Source organism: Dipteris shenzhenensis, chromosome 7 (genome assembly GCF_047967505.1).
Source record: "Dipteris shenzhenensis isolate YYH24624 ecotype China chromosome 7, Dip_SZ_1.0, whole genome shotgun sequence".
In the NCBI taxonomy this organism is placed as follows: Eukaryota; Viridiplantae; Streptophyta; class Polypodiopsida; order Gleicheniales; family Dipteridaceae; genus Dipteris; species Dipteris shenzhenensis.
In genome coordinates, this window is record NC_141602.1 from 21,191,735 (window position 1) to 21,211,235 (window position 19,501).

The 19,501-nt window shown below is 48.9% G+C and overlaps 1 protein-coding gene across 6 annotated transcripts in view; it reads right to left on the minus strand.

Annotated features, from left to right (window-relative positions):
- Nucleotides 1-1,890: 1,890 nt before the first annotated feature.
- LOC147900082 (centromere protein X) overlaps nt 1,891-19,501 on the minus strand; it is a 39,122-nt gene continuing 21,511 nt past the window's right edge. For 2 of the 6 annotated variants that reach the window (XM_087377421.1, XM_087377422.1), the window contains 5 exons: nt 2,887-2,935; nt 2,696-2,736; nt 2,508-2,571; nt 2,344-2,397; nt 1,891-2,224 (listed from right to left, as the gene is read on the minus strand). In XM_087377421.1, coding sequence (XP_087233547.1) covers nt 2,121-2,224; nt 2,344-2,397; nt 2,508-2,571; nt 2,696-2,736; nt 2,887-2,935 — 312 coding nt within the window. In that variant the 3' untranslated portion in view covers nt 1,891-2,120. Of the gene's footprint in view, nt 2,238-2,343; nt 2,398-2,507; nt 2,572-2,695; nt 2,737-2,886; nt 2,936-19,501 lie in introns of all 6 variants that reach the window. The other 4 variants (XM_087377423.1, XM_087377426.1, XM_087377424.1 and 1 more) reach the window with 4 other exon arrangements.

Consider the following 19,501-nt stretch of genomic DNA (forward strand, 5'->3'; position numbering starts at 1 on the left):
AATGCTTGCAGATACTTCCAGTACAGAGATTATGCTCCCCCAAATTGCATGGAGAACTGGATATTCTTAATATTCATGTGCACATTTTAGCTCACAAAGGCAAAATGATGCTTCAGTTTCTTCAAGATAATCAACCTTGGGCTGCTATGATGTACTCCTTACTGGTTCACATCACCACTCTTGCTTTTGGTTTTTGACGACCCACAGAGTGGGATTCTCTTTTGGGTTGTATTGAAGGCAACAACAAAGATTACCCTATGGTTTCTCAAATGTTTCTAGATTAAAAGCATATTCTTTCACAATTGAAATGGAATGGAAGAGACTCTTTACAGGGGAACTCTTTGTGAGCTGAGAGCATCCATTGGCCACGGGTTTTTTCTCCTCCTTTGGCCCTGGAAGAACACCTGCGCTCTTATTTTCTTAATACCATAAGGATTTTCAATGTTGCTGATGTTATTAAAGACGATGGCACTCTTTTATCCTTCCCTTTGGCTACTGCAAAATATGGTTTGGGTATGCAATATCGGAATGCTTCAATCATTTCAACCAGTACCTCCTTTGACAAACTTCAAGATTGGACTCTTCTTCCTTTATACTCATCTATTCATCCTTTGAAGCTGTCTATGTAACAGTCTCTTCTTTATATAAAGTTCTCTTATCACCACCCTGGGTGTTGGATAAGGCCAATCAAATTTGGAAATTGCACCATCCACTCAAATGGTGGAGAAAGAGATTGAAACAAATTTGACACTCCAAGGCTCCATTACGCCAACAGGTCTTATTATGGCGTGTTCTATTGGGAGTTGTTCCGTCTGGACAGCTTTATCAAGCAGACGTATTGCTCCAGCTATCTGTCGTCAGTGTTTAGCTCCAAGGGAATCTATATCTCATATCTTTTAACATTGTCTCCTTTGGCATTATAAAGGCCCTCTTCGAAGACGGCTTTTTCTTTGGCAAGTCCTACTTGGCATTTTTTCATCTGGGCAGTTACTCACGCATAGACATATTGCTCTAGCTGTTTCCCACAGATGTCTACATTCTGCTAAATCTGTGCTTTACATCTTTTGGCACTGTCCATACACTTGTGATTTCCTCGCTCTCATTCAACAAGAGCTTCGAGCGAGATTTCCTTCTGTTACTTTTGACAGGTTCTTCTGGCTATTCGGTTTTCATCCAGCTAGATAGGGTTTTGATTTATTTTTTGTTTGGGTGCGCTACTGGGCACTGTGGACTCTATGGATGAACATAAATCATAGAGTCTTTGGTGATCCTACTTTTCCATCTTTTGTTTTTTTCAAACGATCTCTGCGACAATCGTTTTATGATTGCTTTCAGACTCATTTGATTGATCATGATGTATATATAGCTTATACTGAGATTTTCAGTTGACTAGTAGCTACTCCACTTTTGAAGTAACTATGAATGTAATTATTTTACACCAATAAAATATTCACCCCAAAACCATGAGAGGTATATTATCAGCAAGATTTACATGAGGGTCTCAAAAAAACAGAGAGCCTCAACAGGAAATCAAAAGCAAAGAGAGACTATTTCAGGCATGAGTGAGGAAGATCTCCTTGATGGCAAGCATCATAGATATTTTGGGAATCCGTTCTTGCAATCTTATGAATATTTCAGACTCTCCCTACGGCAATCACACACACATACACACACACACACACATATATATATATAATTATTATTTTTTTAAATTATTTATATTTATATTTATTTATTTATTCTGATGGGTCTATGAGACTAACAGAAAACCGGATACAATGACCAAAAGGAGTGAGCTACTAAACGAGCATCGTAACCCATGCTAGAAAACTGTGTAGGACATAGTCAAAGTCACCATAGTCCTCACTAACATCATCATCAACATAGCAAATGCAACCTAATCCAATACAATACAATAGAGCACACACACATCCAGGAACATCCCAAACTCATCCTTTGGAAATGGATAATGGTCTAGTTCTTCCAATCATTCAACCACAGAAAGCTGTAAAGAGCAACCACATACTTCCATTGCATTGCAATAGCTTTACTGAAGAACTTTAATGGTTAATGTCCAACGTCCCATACTCTGGCTGTTCAAAAACATATTTTCTGGAGCATTAGAAATCTAAAAGAAGCTGTGGCAATATCCTCTCCAAGTGTGTCGCCTCAATCACTGTCACGCCTTCAGCTTCAGCAATGAGAGCAGCTCGCTGTATAGCTTCTGCAAGAGCAAGCTTAAAGTTGATTTTCAAATCAGGATTTCATACAAGGGTAATCAGCTCGTCAACAGAAACATTATTTTTATTCAGAAAGAGTCAGAGACTCGGGTCATTTATGCACCTGTGACAAACAATTTCAGCAACTCACAGCTTAACTTCACAGAGTTTGCATGTGCTGCATCACAATCATTGAAGCTTTACTGTAAATAAAAGCACTACTAAAACTTTAAAACTTGAAATTCTCAGGCATAGAATTCAAATGAATGCAGAGATTTTGTAAATAACCCTTTTGAAAGGCCAATGTATCACCAGTAGTTGCTCTCTTTTTCTTTGTCATTAGTGATCCAACCTGAAACGCAGGTGAAGGAAAACCAAAAGTATGAGCTAGAAAGCTTTCTGAATGCAGCACTCCCAGAATCCTGATATTTCAGGACACCTTCCTCATTGTATTGCAATGCAACTCAGTTCCATACCTCAGCTTCATTTCCATCACCATCTTGCTTTTGCTCACGCTCTATCACAGGTTCAAGAAGAGATTAATATCATAGAAAACTGTATGCCATTATAAAAGAGACTCAAAAAGATGTTACCGCTCCAAATTGTACGAAATATACAGGACAAAAAATGATTGAGCAATTCAAAGCTTGACAGTTTAAATTAATACCTTTTGAAGTTCTAACCCACACAAGCTTAAAAATTTCCAGGACTGTATCCTGTAAAAAAGACCACATCAGAGCTACCATATCTATGAAAGGAGGTCATTGAAAAGGAAGAAATAACAGTTTTAAGCATACAAGCAGGACTAAAGCGAATCAAGAAGCTCATGGCAAACCGGCTGCTCCCTCCCTCCTTGTTGCAACTTCCTCTCCGACCATTTTCACCCTGTTTGATGGAACTTCCAAACATCCCATCACACAGGTTGATGTCCCTATACACTATAATACTGTGAGATGGGGAGCTGGGAGCATCAAGTGCCTATCCACATGTGTACAGTGTCTATCCAAATACTGTGAGATGGGGAGCTGGGAGCATCAAGCGCCTTTGAGCATCTGGATCTCCATATATGCCACACTGAAATGCTTGCAAGTTTGAAGTATCCACCAAGGCATGTGCAAGTCTGTAACGAAAAGGGGAAACATCACCACAGAGCAAGACCCAACTAAATGTCATCAAACCGAAAGAGACCAAGAGGAGCTATGTGCTATGTATCGTATAACAAATATGAGGCCACGAAAGAGAGCCAAGCCCCCAAGCCCTAGGTCACGAAGAAGAGGAAGTACCCAAGAGTCTGGCAATCCCCTTCTACATTAAGTTAGCTTGTCTACAATCCCATAACAATGCTAAATGGACTCCTCGACAAAAAGGAAGCAAGGACAAGTAGGGACCGATCCAAACCTGGACCTCTACAGGCTCATTGCAATCTCTCCATGAATAGAAAGCCAAAAGAAAATAGTGATGTTTCTATTCCTGAGGGACTCCTAGAGTCTTAAAGATTTCTGCAATTCAACCTTTCATATCTAATCTTAACGAGCCTACGTCATCAGAAAAGCAATCTTTCCTTAAAGAAAGTGTGCGACCTAGAAAGAAAGGAGATGAACCCAAACGAAGAGACCAGGGAGGACACTCTCAGAAAGCCAGCAAGGTATCTGGAAACAAGAACTCCAAGGAGATGCCTATCAAAAAGGAACTCGAGGAGCACAGCAAGCTGGCGTGCAACAGAACTCGAACGATGCTGCAAGGCACTAGCCCATGCACAACCTGCCGAGAAGAACCGTCGTATGCCGGTGCAGGAGGCTCAAATAGTTTTTTCCAAACCCCCAGAAGCCAGAAAGCTTTGCCATGGGAAGTGCTTAATGCCGAGCAAAGAAGCTATTTTCCAATCCCAGAAAGGTGAAGTTCCTTTAGGAGAAAATAGAGTAGACGTAACAAATGATAGCCTAGTTAACGAGAATGGGGAAGAACTTTCAGCTAAGATCCCCTCTGTTAAAGTTCACACTGGTCTATTGAATGAGAAGACGAATGACTTTGTGCTAATGCAATCATAGGTATGTGCATGGTCCTAGACCCCTGTGACTTTTCTTGAGGGTTGGGTAGAACACTTGGGTCAAGAAGGGGCTTTTGGTCTTGAATATTAGATTCGTGAAGGTAAGGTGGGAGTGAGTCCTCCAAAGGTTTAAGGAAATGTTTCCAAAGTTGCGAGGGTTGCAGCCTTCATTAGCAAGAAGAAAATTTGTGCTTAATCATTTTATTTATCCTTCACTAATTTATTTCATATCTAGCTCGTACCCAACCAAAAAGGCAGTGGGTGAGATTAATGCACTTTTTAAAACATTCTTGTGGAGAGGAAAATTGAGGCAAACAAAGGTTAAATGAGAATTCTGTACAATAACAAAGAACAAGGGGGACTAGGAATAGTAAATGTGGAAAGGTTGTCAGCCAGGTTTATGGGACAATGGATGATAAAAGCGCTGCAAGACAAGGACGTTGTCTGGGCTGCTTCGGTCAGAAGAAATCCAGCAAAGGTAAAACCTTTGGGATGCAAACACTAGAAGAATTATCAAGGGGAAGAGCCTTGTTTTTTTTTTGCCGAAAAAACAGTTCTAATTATATTACTTCGAGAACAAGATACAAGAGGTCAGCTTATAGCTGACGGGCTGCGTTCACAAACCGGACGCAGCCCAAAAGGTAGCATAATAAATCATACTCTCACGGAGGAATATGCTGAGTGTGAATGAACAGCCATCGGGGTGGTGAGTAGTGCCACCGAAGGCCCTGCGTAGTCTGCTCGAAGAAGAGGCTCTGTGAATCCCAAGCCTGGAGGAAGCGTCTCCGCTTCTCCTGCCCAGCCCGGGAGTCTCCCTGAATCTGGTCCCACTGGCCTCTGAGGGTATGAATAATCTCACTCCAAATCTCCGCCATGATCTGGGCAGTCGATAAGGAGGTGCCACCGAGGATCTGCGCGCAGCGCGAGGTCCAGATGTGCCATCCTGTAATGCTGCTGATAATCTCCCAGACTGGCTGCCTCTCCCGAACTCCTGTAACAGCCTCTGCTAGGTGCTGTGGGATACCCTCGAGCGGCCCCCACGTCCCCTGTGTGATAAGGAAAGTGGGGTCCTGCTGGCATGCCTCGAACAAGTGATGAGGACCAGGTGCGGTGCTGCACCAACAGAACGCGCCCCAAGTGATCACTCCTAGCTCTGGTGCTGCACGAGTAAGAAGCCCGAAAGTCCACCTCCACACTTCCTGGGCGCGCATGCAGCTCCACAGGCAGTGTTTTGGTGACTCCTCATCCGCATGGCAAATCTGACAGCAACCGTCCTGGCCTATCTGCCTCAACCAGCTCCCCACTGGAAGGCCTTTGTGGGTAAGAAGCCACAGGAAGTATGAGATCTTCCGCGGCCGCCAGCTCTCCCACAAGGCCTTCCAGAAAGCCTGCAAAAAGAACCTGGAAATACCCTGTGCGTACCAGCTAGGACGCTGGGTGGGGGGGCGGCTCTGCATCCTCCCGAGAACTCGCCTGCCCAGAGTCGTGCTGTAAGCGAAGAAGGAAGTCTGCCCCTGTCCTGTCACAATCTCTGGCCACCACCACTCTCCTGGGTCCCACTCAAGCTCTGACAAGGCCCGCCCCTCCCAGAGCCAAAGACGCCAAAGCTGCAACTGGTCCTGCTCAATACTAGGGTCGGTATGCCAGACCTTCCCCAGAAGGCCTACGACCCTAACCCTCTGCCACGGGAGTAGGGGGTCAATGAGCGCATCCTCTCTCCTGAGTCGTCCGTCCCCTGAAACCGCGAAGAAGGCGATAGAGGAGTCATCCAAACGTCCTGCGACCACCAGTGGGATGCCACGGGGGGTGAACTGTCCCAGCCAGTGGGTGTCTCCAGGCATGAGGACCTGAGGCTCAGGTGGAGCCAACCAAGCGGCTGGGATCGCGCCGTCGATCTCCGTGCGTCTCGCCTGGACTCCGCGTGCACCTCCCGCTGCGTCTGCCAGATCGGCCATCTCCAGATGTCTGTACGTGTCCCTCCAAACTCGAAGGGACCGGGCTGGCCCCCTCATCCAGCCGTCCCACCTGATATGTGATCTCTCCCCCAGCTGAAGGCCCTCGGCGTCTCTGACCTGCCCATTCCAGACGAGCGGCTGGCGATCGATCTCCTCCTGACAGCTGGGCTGGGACTGAATGAGGCTGAGACGGAGCCGCCTCCAAACCATGAGAAGGCTACGAACGAGTGGGGAGCGGGGCTGAGTGAGCGGGGCGGAAGTGAAGATCCACCTGAAGGACGGTAGCCACTCTCCACCTCGGCGCGGGACACAAGAGCCGACTCCCTGCTGAAGTAGCATCTTCCACGTCTGCCCCCCTGGGGTCAAGCCGCGGATGATAAGCTTGCCTAACAAGGCCTGACTCTGAAGCTCTGGATCAATGACCCCCAGACCCCCCTCCGCCTGCGGAAGAATGACTGTCTGCCAAGCAACCCTGGCTCTGGTATCTCTCTGCCCATCCTCCCCAGACCAAAGAAAGTTCCGAACCAACCTCCTGAGCTGTGCCACGCTGGATCTCGAGAAGCACCAACAGGAAGCCACATACCAAGCCGTGGCTAGAAGGACCTGGTTAACTACTAAATCACGACCTGCAAGGGACAGCTTAGCAGTGCTCCAGAAAGCCAGCTTCCGTCGGATGGAATCTAGCACCGGGAGAAACTGCTGAGCTGGCGTAATGTCTAGGCCAACCTGGAAGCCAAGGTATCTAGCTGTCTGTCCACGTGGAATCCATCTGAAGCCCAGGAATCGCCCCCACTGAGAACACGCCCCCGGGTCTGTGAGAAAACCAACTGATTTGTTCCAGTTGATTTTCGCACCAGCGGCCGAGCAGAAAACCTCCAGGGCCATCCGCACCCTCTCTAGCATCCTCTCATCGTCCTGGACATAAAGGGCTGTATCATCTGCGTACTCTGAGTCCAGAAGCTCCGTGTCCTCCCGGAGTGGAAGGCGAACACCCCTGAGCCCTGTGGACCTCGCCCGAAGGTAGTAAGTCATGGCCTCGGCGAAGAAGAGAAACAGATAAGGAGCCAGGGGACAGCCCTGACGTACTGATCTCTCCAAGCTGAAACGCTCACCCATCCTGCCTCCAATGATGACTCTGCTAGACGCTGTCCTGTACAAAGCTGAGATACCCTGAATCCAGCCTGCCGGGAAACCTAGTCGCTCCAGGGTCCCCTCCAAAAAGGACCAATCCACGCGATCGTAGGCCTTCTCGAAGTCGAGAAGTAAAATGGCAAGGTGTGAACCGCTGTACTGAGCCCACTCCGCCGCCTCTGAAAAGGTGAAGACATTATCCAGGATACTGCGATCCTGGACAAAGCCTGTCTGAGTGTCATGGACGAGGTCTGGGAGTAGAGGTCGAACTCTGGCACTGATCAGCTTGGCGAGAATTTTGTAGGCATTGGTAAGGAGAGTGATCGGACGCCACTGGCGGATCTCCTGTCTATCTCCTCCCTTCGGGATGAGGCAAATCAGTCCCGAGGAAAGGCTCTCTGGCATCTGACCGCTGCTGAAAATCCCCTGCAGAGCTGCAAGGAGGGGCTGATGGATCTGGTCCCAGAAGGAGGTGAAGAAAGCTCGGGATAGCCCATCCTCACCTGGGCATTTCTGCCCATCAATAGCCATCAAGGCCTCCAACATCTCATCCGCGGTGAACGGCGCCAACAACGTCGCCTGCATGCTGGGCTGGACCAGGGATGGAATGTGCCTCCACACCTCCTCACGGTCACGACTAGCACGAGGGGCAAGTGGCTCCTGCTGGAAGAGGGTCCTGTAGAAGTCAGTGGCCAACCCCAGGACCTCCCCCGGGTCCGTAACAATGTGACCATCCGCTGTCCTGAGACTCCGTAGCTGATCACCTGCAGCTCTCTGGCCGTGTGTCCTGAAGAACTCCCTGCACATCCGGTCACCCTTCCGGGCCCAGAAGGAGAGAGAGGCGTGAAAGGAGAACTCGGAGCGACGCTGGAGGGTCTCCTCCAAGAGGGCTCTGGCTCGAAGGGCCTGGATCCGAAGCTCCTCCGAGCCCGGGGAAGACTGCTGAAGTCGCTGAATGGAGGCGAGGTCCCTCCGAAGAGCTCTCTCTCTGCCCCACCAATCCTGTCGAACCTGTAGGGCTGCGAGCTGGCAGATCTGGCTGGACTCCTGCAGAGCCTGCGCGACCGAGTCTACCAGATCCATGCCCTCCCCCCAGTCTCTGTCCCAAAGACTGCAAATGCTGCTACGGACGTCCGCCCTCGAGAAGATGGAATCGGGAATCCTGCATGATCGGGGGGGGAGAGTCTGGGCTGCCGAATCTAATGAGAGGAGCACAGGCGCATGGTCGGATAGTGTCGTCCCTGGAACAATGCCCGCCTGGCCACCTCTGCTGATGGCCCAATCGCTGACATAAAACCTATCAAGCCGCTCCAGGAGTCTGCCTCCTTCCCTACGGAAGCCCCAAGAGAAGTCCAGGCTCCCGTGCCAACGCCGGAAGGACGGGTCTCTCCAACTGTCCCTCCCTCCTGTCGCGAAGATGAAAGAGTCCCAAGCTGACTGCTCTGCCTGAGCCATACCTGTGAACTCCGGATCTCGACCCTGCTGGTCCTCCAAGGTCTCCAGGTTGTTGAAGTCTCCTCCAGCAATCCAGGAATCCATGTCTGGAAGAATCCCTGTAAGTGTCCTCCAGAAGGTGGCTCTGCATCTGAGGTCTGTGGGAGCATAAATGTTGAGGATTCCTATCTTGGATCCCTCCAAATTCAGGCCTACCCAAAGGGCTCGGCCTGGGATCAACGTGCCGTGACCGAAAACTGACTGAGCTAACTGCTCGCACACGGAGGTACAGACCCCCCCGCTCCTCCCCTGTGCGCCGATCGAAGGCTCCCAATAAGTGTAGGAGCGTCCAGGGAGAACCTTCCCGCAGCTACGGGCATGAGCCGCAGAAAGCTTGTGCTCCTGGAGCAGCAGTACATCCAATCGACCAATCACTGCAGGCTGAAGTTCCTGACGCAAAATGAGCTTCCTGGGACCACGGGTACTCGAAGAGTGAAACCCGTTCACATTCCAGGATACGAGGTGTAGGCTCATGGAGAGGGATGGGGGGCTGCGAACAGCTGTCTGCTCGCAGAAGAAGTCGAAGAAGAATCAGACAGATCGGAGTGGAGGCGCTGCCGCTTGTGAGAAGGTTTGGAGGGGGAGACGGGGTCGTCCTGCCCGTTCTTCAACACCTTCAGCAAAGGCGAGAGGCCTCTAGTGCCATGAACAAATGCTTTCTCGAGCCAGCTCGAGATCTCTGAAGCAGTCATCCCGTAGAAGGTTCGGAGTTTCTGTTGGGACCAAGCTCTGACATCCTGGGGAAGAGGCCATGCCAGGGGGGGTCTGAGGATCACGATCAATCGGAAACGTTTGGCAGCGCAACGCCACCGCAAGCGCACATCGCCCTCGGACCACTGAGTCTCGAGGAGCTGCCCACCGGACGGGCCTATCCAGGAGCAAATCTGGGCGTGTGTCTGCTCTCTGAGAGCCTCCCACACCGAGTCGTCTGTCCAGGTCTCGGTGCCATCGCTGAGGAACGTGAAGGCGAAGCTAGGGCCATCCCTGGGAGCCAAGGCACCAATCCTCCCATCCGCCCCTTTGCGGAGCATGAAGATACTAATGTCGAGACAAGCCGGGAAGGTCCCAAGGTCGGCCACATCCAGGTAGTCCCAGGGGCCAGATCTGTAAAAGTCTCGAGGGAGCTCTCTCTCCTGGAGCTGAGACCCAGCTGAGTCTGCCACTGAGGGGCTAGCGGGAAGGGAAACCTGCTCCACTGGTGGTCCAGACACCGGGTGTCCTGCAAGCGGGGGAGGAGGGGGAGGAGGCTGCGGGATAGGCGACTCGGGCTCCACGGAGGCGACTGGCGGGGAAGGTGGAGGAGGTGGAGCGGAGGCTGCACTCGGCTGGGAAGGCGACGGTGCAGCTAACTCTGTAGGAGGGGCGAGGGGAGCAGGGGGGGAGGGGGATGGGGATGCATCTGGAACTGGGGCTGAGAGGGAGGGGGAGGGGGAGGGGACTGAGGAAAAGGAGGCGGGGGCTGAAACTGCGGGGCGGGCGAAGGGGGGGGAAACTGGGGAAACCGGGGAGAAGGCGGGGGGGTGGGAGAGAGGAGGATCTGAGGCTGTGGAGGGCGGGCTGCCGTCGAAGAAGAGGCTCTCCCAGGTCCCTGGGGCATCTGCCTGTCAGGCCTGTGGAGTGCTGCTGCAGGAATGGTGACCTCTGCCTCCTTGCCTTTATCCGAAATCTTCTTATTCTTTCCTCTTTTCCTTCGAACCTCGGTCCAACCGCCCACTACCTCTGGCCCAGGCTCCGACTGCCTCGGCTCCTCCTGACGTGGCTGTCCGGGGGGGGGAGGTGGGGGCGGAGGGGGCGGGGGCGGGGAGGGTCGAGACGAGCTGGCAAAGCGTGGACAAGCAGCCGCCAAGTGCCCAAAGCCATGGCACCGCAGGCACTGACCTGGCTGTCCGGTGACTATCATGCTCTGGGTGATACTGCCGGCACCTGTAACGATCTCGATCACTGCAGGGAGAGTCGCAGGATCCGCCACAGCCACACGGACTCGGGGAGCTCCTGCCGTGGTCACCGCGTCGGCAAAGGTGTCGTGCATAACCCAGCCAAAATGGGAGCCCAAGTCCCTGACAATCGGCCGCAGCTCAGTAGCAAGCCCTGGAAAAACGAGTGTCACTGGGTGGCGAGGTATACGGAACCGAGTGTCGAAATCCGCTGCGCTGAAACCACGGTACCACGGGACTATCATGATGATCTTCCCATCCACCGATGTGGGGGAACCGGCAATCAGATTGCTCGCAGCTTTCTCACTGGAGAGTTTGAGCCAGAAGATGCCCCTTCCCATAAGGGCCACCTCCTCGATATGGCCATCCTCTAGCAAGAGAGTGGACTGGAGCCAGTCCCTGATGGTAGACCTGGAGGGGGAGTGTCCAATGACTCTACCGTAAACAGAGGTACGAGCAAAGTCACTGGCTACCTCCTGAACACGAGATGATTGTTGCTCTGTCAGGATAACGCGGTAGGCATCTGGAGAGGGAGGGTCCGACTGGGCCTCCGGATCCGGGCTGGGGGCCGCCATACCGCCAAGACTAACTGCAAGCTTCCGATGAAGAAAAACAGGCTGCCACCCAAGAAGAGATGAAGCGGCGGTGGAGCCTGGGGGTGAGGCGGCGAGGCGGGATGGAGCGGAGGGGGCGGCTGGAGCGGAGGGGGCGGCTGGAGCGGCGGCGAGGCGAGGATGGAGCGGAGGCGGGCGAGGCGAGGCGGGATGGAGCGGAGGCGGGCGAGGCGAGGCGAGGCGGGATGGAGCGGAGGGGGCGAGGCGAGGCGGGATGGAGCGGAGGCGGGCGAGGATGGAGCGGAGGCGGGCGAGGCGAGGCGGGATGGAGCGGAGGCGGGCGAGGCGAGGCGAGGCGGGCTGGAGCGGAGGCGGGCGAGGCGAGATGGAGCGGAGGGGGCGGCTGGAGCGGCGGCGAGGGGGGGGGTTGGAGCGGGGGCGAGAGGCGGGTTGGAGCGAGGGGGCGGGATGGAGCGGAGGTAGGGGGCGGGGATGGAGCGAGGGGGCGGGATGGAGCGAGGGGCGGAGGTGAGGCAAGGGGCGGAGGTGAGGCGAGGGGCGGGATGGAGCGAGGGGCGGAGGTGAGGCGAGGGGTAGCGGGGTGCCGGCGGGGGGGGAGGAGAGGGGACGGGGGTCGAGGGCGGACGGGAGGGGTGGAGGTGGACGCGGCGAGGGGGGGGGGAGCGAAGGGGAGGTAGGGGCTAACGGCGAGGGGGGGAGGGGAAGCTCGCAGGAGCGTGCAGATGTGATCATATGTGGGGAAGAGCCTTGTGTAACAAAAGGGTCGGAAATGTGGAGAACAATGTGAAAAGCTTGGAATATCTACAACCACATATGCAGTGGGAGGTGTTAACCAAGAAACCTGGCACTTTCACCAACAGAGATTCAATATGGTTCTTTGTTATCTAGAAAGATGCACCGCTTAGAGACCTTTCCATCAAGGATGCTTTATGCCTCAATAAAAAGGGACTAAGAGAGTGGCCGGACTAGTGGGACAGACACTCAGACATGGAAAATGGATAGAGAACTTCAAGAGCAATTCCCAAAACAGACTACTGCTGCAAGAAAGGATGAGCTTACTTTGGCCTACATGGGACGCAGGCAATATTCTTATTTTAAAGAGTCCAGATGGGCAGCTCAGAAAAATCTATCCCCCGTTCCAGTGTTTGAGACATGCTCTGTGGATTTGTTTGAACATATAAGGAAAAAATGGCATAGGCAGGATTTTGACAAGGTTTGGATGCCCCATTTTCAAAGAGTTGGGGAAAAATAGTCCTAGAAAGACATTCATGCCTCCTATGGCGGTGTGGGCAGGTAGCAAAACTTGGACAATAGGATAAGGAGATGGCAGATGCAGCAGGTCTCTCAGACAACAAGTGGATATTCCCCACCCTTTATGAACTTTGAACAATCTATGCATGTTTGGGAACTAATCAGAAATCAAATCAGTCCTTTCCGTTTTAAATATGCCAATTTGTTACTAGGGGACATACCTACCAGGGTCCAGGAGGATTGGGTGACTCTCAAGAACCACATAATTTGGAATGTTTGGCTGCAGAGAAATGCTAATCTTTTTACAGGGGAATTTTTGGATGCATGTCAACTCACTCTTTCGTGGTAAATGACAACAAGAATTTGGTGAAAATGGGGAACAAAGTGACATGCTAATCCAATAGCTACATTGTAACTTTAAGGAGGATGTCCGTCTTGCAAAGGAACACACTAGAGATGGCAAAAGAAGTCTGGAATTTGCTTGCTGATGTCATTAATGCCTATTCAAATATTTTACCTGATGCTGTTAAAGCTGCCGCTCCCGGTCCTGCCGAAGATGTTTATGCTGATTTACCTCAGGCTGCTGCTGACATACCCCAGGCTACCCTTTCATGATACTGTTATTCATGTACCTTCAGATAATAATGTCACCCTTGGCTTATATTCTCATACTTACGATGCTTAAAATACTGGCTGCTACTTGTACTTGGGATCATAGTTACTATCAAATGCATTTGATTGATTTACCAAAAAAGGCATTTGGAAACTTCAATGAAACTTTGCTTTGCATGCACAAGTTTGACAAAATTTCAAACGTTTGAAAACGTTTGAAAAACCCCATGTTTGAAAAAGTCAACGTTTGAAAAAGACCATAAGTCTTAAACTATGAAGATTTCGACTCTTTTTTCATGCCTGTACCCGTGTGACGGCATCCGTACCTCCGGCGTTGAAAGCAACAGCTCTACCTCCAAGGTCGTGACTCGTGACGTTTGCTGCTCTCCAAGCCCTAGGGTTGCCTGCTGTGCAGCCTGCTGTAGCTTTTTTATGCTAGCTACTAGCTACCAGCTATTTAGTAGTTATTTAGCAGGTAGTAGTTAGTAGCCTTGATATCGATGGTTGGAGACACCATCGGTTTCAAGTTTCATATTTTGCAGCTAGCAAGTTCTAACTTGTAAAGCGTTTTTTCAGAAAAAAAGGTTTTGTATTTGACTTTGTAATTTTGTTTTCAATTTATAGGCCTAGGCCCCAAGTTCCAAGCTTTGTAGTTCAACTCTTTGAGAGTCAAAACTCAAAATGTGACTAGTTTGGCAGTGGTAAGTTTGTAACTGGTTTTTGCTCTAAAAGTCTAAATTTTAATCAAATTTCTAGCTTGTAAGCTGTGTATTATTATTTGTAATGACAATATGTCAAAATATGCAGCATAGCATTTTATTTATTGAAATTATGATATATAAAAAACCCATGTTTGGAAACTCCACCTCATTTTTTCAAACTTATCAAACAACCTCCAAACGTTTGATTGTAACTATGCTTGGGATGATGGTAACACTATAATGCCTTCACCCGGTTTTTTTTATAAGGAGGAGAAAGAAGAACTTTGTAATCTTTGTCTTTAAGGATGACCATATAATATAAAACCTCAATTCGCACACCAAAAAAAAAACTCTGACTGGCTCAAAAAAAACGTCTACAAGGATATTATCATCCCTGGATCAAAATAACCTGCCCCAAGAGTGAACATAAAAAACCAAGACATCCCTATCTGAACCTTACCGAATCCCTATGACTTGAAGCAAGATACCTGACCTCATTAAAGCCTCAAGCCATCTAGAGTGATGTTAAGGCTTGCCATAACAGTCCAAAGGTAAGGCCGCATCAATCTGCTCAATTCTTCTTTCACTTCCTCTGAGGTGACTTACCAATTAAAGCTTACAAGTGTTGGGATAAGTATGATCAAGGGCTTGCTCTATGGTGCACGTGTGCATCTAAGGGAGTCACATGTGTGTTTGTGTGTGTTGTAAAGGCACATCAAGTGCTATGATGGATCTAGTGTGTGACCTAAGTGATGATGTAAGCCAAAGGCCCCCACATGGAAGGTTCCTTTGATTTAGGCCAGTCCCACTGATGTAGGGACTGATTCCCACTGATGTAGGGGCTGATTGCCACTTATGTAGGGAAGGTACTACCTTCTCCCCCTTTCTATAAGAGAGAGTCCTCTCTCTCACAATCCATAATAGAGAACTACATCTTTGTTTCATTGTGCTCTCACACCTATTTCAAGATGCATCTATTCTATCCTACGGGATTCTACACTTGGTATCAGAGCTTTAGGTTCTAGATCTAGCCTAGCCTAGCATTAGATGCTTTCTCTAGCATAAACTACTAGTTTTCTCAAAGCTTCTTCATCATCTCCATTTTCCTCTTTCTTCCCCAAATTTTGTGAGAGCCTGTTCTCTACCTACAAGCGACCATTGTTCAAACCCTTTGAGCTGTAGACTCCTTGTGTACGGGCAACCTTCCAGCTACAAGCAATTAGGGATATTTCCTCTGTACACGCAATGCCAACACGAAGACTGCTCTCCTGGCTTTGAGGTTGTTGGCTTTGAAAACAAGGTATGCCGGCTCTAAAAATTCCTTTATGGTTTGAAGCAGGCACCCTGGGCATGGTATGCTAAAATTCATGCACACTTACTGTCCCTTAGTTTTCAAAATAGCCCCACAGAGCCCACTCTTTATGTCCGTGGGAGTGGATCTGATTTTTTAGTGCTGATTTTATATGTGGATGACATGCTGATCACGGGCCTTGATACTCAGCATATTGCAACTTTCAAGGCTGATTTGCAGCAAGCTTTTGAAATGTCAGACATAAGACAACTGCACTATTACTTGGGCATTCAGTTTGCTCATGTTGAGGGGGGTATCATGATGTCACAATCCAAGTATATTGGACAGCTTCTTGATCGTTTTTAGTTTGAGGATTGCAAGCCAATCTCTACTCTGGTGAACCCTGGCTTCAAATTTTCAGCTCATGATGGGAGCCCACCATGTGATATCGCTCTTTACCAGTAGGCTATTGGATGTCTCATTTACTTATGCCACACCAAACCTGACTTACAGTATGCAGTATCTCAGCTCAGCAAGTTCATGCACATGCCCATTTCACAGCATTGGTGGGCAGTGAAGAGAGTCTTCAGATATCTCAGAGGCACTCAGGATTTAGCCCTCTTCTATGGTGATCAGGGTTCACTTACCATGCATGCTTACACGGATAGTGACTGGACAGGTTGTTCCAACACTAGAGTGTCACATACCGGAAACTGTTTTTTGCTTGGCAGTTCATGTATCTCTTGGCTCAGCAAGAAGCAACCAACAGTTGCCACATCCAGTTGTGAGGCTGAGTACAGGGCAGCCTTCACTGCTACAGTAGAGTGTGTTTGGTTTCGACAGTTACTTACCCATCTTGGTATTCGTCAGACATCCTCCACGATGGTCTAGACTGACAGCCAGAGTGCTTTGGCCATTGCGCGTAATCCAGTGTTTCATGCACGTACCAAGCACATTGAAGTTCACTATCATTATGTTCGAGAGCGGTTGTCAACAGGAGACATAGAGTTGTCCTACCTTCCCACATAGGACAACATAGCTTACAAAGGCACTTCCTTGTCCCAAGTTCGAAGTCTTTCGGTAGGCTTTACATACCTTGTACATTTATAGGTGGCTATATCCTTTTGGATGAACATGTGCCACCATGACCAAAAAATACCAGGTATTCTAAGACATTTCCAAAATACTTCAGCCCATACCATGGAGGGGGGTTTGTAGGCCATCTTCTCCCGCTCGTAGTGATGCCCTATGGGCCCTGGTATATGCCTTGTAGGCATAGTTATAGGCACTTTAGTGTTTTAGTGCCTTTTATGCCACATAGGACATTTAGTCCTATGTGACACCTAGGACACTTAGTCATAGGGTCAATCTTCATGTATGTGGGCAAGTGTAGCCTAAACATATTTAAGAACTATTTATCTTTAACAATGATATAGGATGTATAGAAAAACCTTAATGGGAGTTAGCTGTGCAACCGCTGATGAGGCGCGTCTGCAAGTTAGCAAGCAACTACCATATGTAGTGAGTTAGCCGTTCGACTCATAAATCTGTCACGTAGTATTCCGAATGCGGATATGGTGTTGTTAATCGGACTCTGTTTTGCCTAGTTCTATGCCTACTTTATATGCTGTTGTTACAGAAGTATTTGCAATATAAGAAATATGTAGTTGTTCACTTCAATTGATCATCTCTTTTGAATTCAATCTTGAGTTGGTGTGTTCTCTTTCGGAAGCTCTGAATGCATTCATGAAGATACCGTATATTTACTAATAGGTGGATTTTGGGATCTAATCTCTACTTGTTACACTGGCGATCCTGCAAATAAATTGGGCATTTCGACCGAATGAGGCAAAGGAGTTGAAAGACGAAGTAGATAGTCAACATGTTGAAGCCGCAGGTGTTCTACCCCCAAGGGAATGGACAATCAGAACGACTAAATCAAATCCTGAAACAGTTAGTGATCAAAGAGATTAAGTCAACACAATCTGCGCCTACATGCAATTCGACGCTGCAAAGCAATTAGCCATTGTTCAATTGCAAGCATGAGAAGAGAGAGCATATGGCTCCTTCGTGCAAATGCTGTGGACACGCAGAGTCTAGTGGATGGAACGAGAACCTTCAACGCTTGCAGGGGGAAATCAATATTCTCTACAGTGCTCTCTAGTCATTAAGGAAACTCCAACAAACAATTGTGAACGGTGGGAATTGTGAAGCACTTCAGGAGATTATCAACAATGTGCGGGAATTAATCCGTGATTTGCAGCAGAAGAGGCAAGAATTCTTGGTCGAGGAATCAGGGAGCATTGAGGCGGGCGCAGATAATTTAACCTGAAGACCGAAGGGAGAAAGAGTTGAGCAATCTTACAAAATGTTCATGGAGAGAGTGGTAGCGGATGTCAGACACGGAGGAAACAAAGTCATCTCCTTGGCGTATCAGTCGTCTCTACTTTACAAGGGCCCGAGCAAGGGGTCGTCTTGATGCAAATGAGGAAGGATCTAGCAAGACGGTTGGAACGCAGGGAGAGGTAGGAGAACCATCCGTAATCCAGCCAGAATTGGATGAAACCATTCCGATTTCGGAAGATGAAGACTGGGTTCCTGTGAACATAGCATCCAGTGAGGATCCCTCCACGAGTTCGAGAGGAAGTTCAGAATACCAAGATGTAGTTAATGTAGTGGTCTCCATCAGAAACCTTCATTTAGGCAACTTTTGGATACCATGCCAGCAGTTGGGCTGTATTTAGGAGCGCAAAGGCAATTGTTTGATCCACTCTCGAGCAAACCCCGCCCAAGGAGAGCAAAACCAGTAGTTCCAATCATTCCAGCAGTCAATATGCAGAACCCAAGAGTCCGCTCTGCTAAATTCAACGGCAAGACAAAAGAAAACCCTGATAGTCACATTGGGCAATTTAAGACCCGATGGGTAGCAAGTGGTTTCGAAGGTCAGCTTGGCAATGCGGTCAAGAAGGAACAATTGGTAGCAACCTTGGTAGGCAAGGCCATGAGTTGGTTCATTCAATATGGTATGAATCATTTTGCGAACTATGATGCTCTGAAACAAGCTTTTCTATCAAGATTCCAACAAGAGAAAACACCGGAAGCAATCCTCAAGAAACTTCAACAATTGAAACAGAAGGATCTGTTGGTAGAAGACTATGCCTAAAAGTTCCAAAATATGAACCAGAGGCTAGCTACCGCGCAGAGACCGATTGAGGAATAATTGGGGGATTACTTCTGCAAAGGGTTAAAAAAGGAATTGAGAAGTGCTGTGGCAGGAAGGGACATGTTGGCAGGAGCCAACGACTTTGACAACATGGTTGTAGCGGCACAACGTGCAGAACGAAGATTTGGTATGACCAAAAGCAAATCAAAGAAGGGGAAAAAGAAGGAAGCAGAGGACAAATTCGGACGAAGACTCTGACACTGAGAGTGAGGATGATGATGCAGAATCTGAATCTGAGGAAGATGATTCGGATGCTTCGGATGATGAGGACATGAAGTCCAAGAGAAAAAGGAAAAAGGAATCCAAGAACGTAAAGTCCAAGGGGAGCTCCAAGTCAAAGAAAAAGGCAAAAGCTTCCATAGGGGTCGAAAACCTAGAGAAAAATATAAAAAAGCATTTGAAAAGTATGGGGCTATCAGAAGCCGGTTCCTCTGAGAAAGCTCAATGTGAGTTTTGCCTCAAACGGAATCATGACAGTGCCAATTGCTGGTACAATCCGAATTATAGGGGGCGGTTGCCTCCTCACATGTAAGCTGCTGTAGTAGTGGCACAACCACCGGTAAATGAGAATGCTAACCAAATGACAAGACCAGCATATCAAAATTGGGGAAATAATCCTCGACAAGCCAATACAAGTATTGATGCACAAAATTGCACATATTGTGGAAAAGCTGGACACAGGCAAGATCCAGGATGTGAACTCTGGTGTAAACATCGCAATGGGAGGGGCATCCCAATTGTTCAATACTAGACACGATCACAAACACAAAATGCACCTCGTCCACCACTAGTCCAGGCCAATGCTGTGATAATACAGCTCGAGCAGATGGGATAGGGGAAGGACCGGGAAAATTGAAGCAGACAGAAGCACAAAAGAAGAAGGGTATGGAGCCAATATTGGCTATTTTATGTGATTGCTCAGGATGTCAGCAGGAAAGTAACATGTCAGAAGGACAAAATGATCCGGCAGCACTGGCTGTAACAAGGTCTAAAGGACCAATCCCAAAGGAGGAAAAAATACCAATGGCAAACAAACATAAACACCCAATTGATTGGGATGAGCAAAAG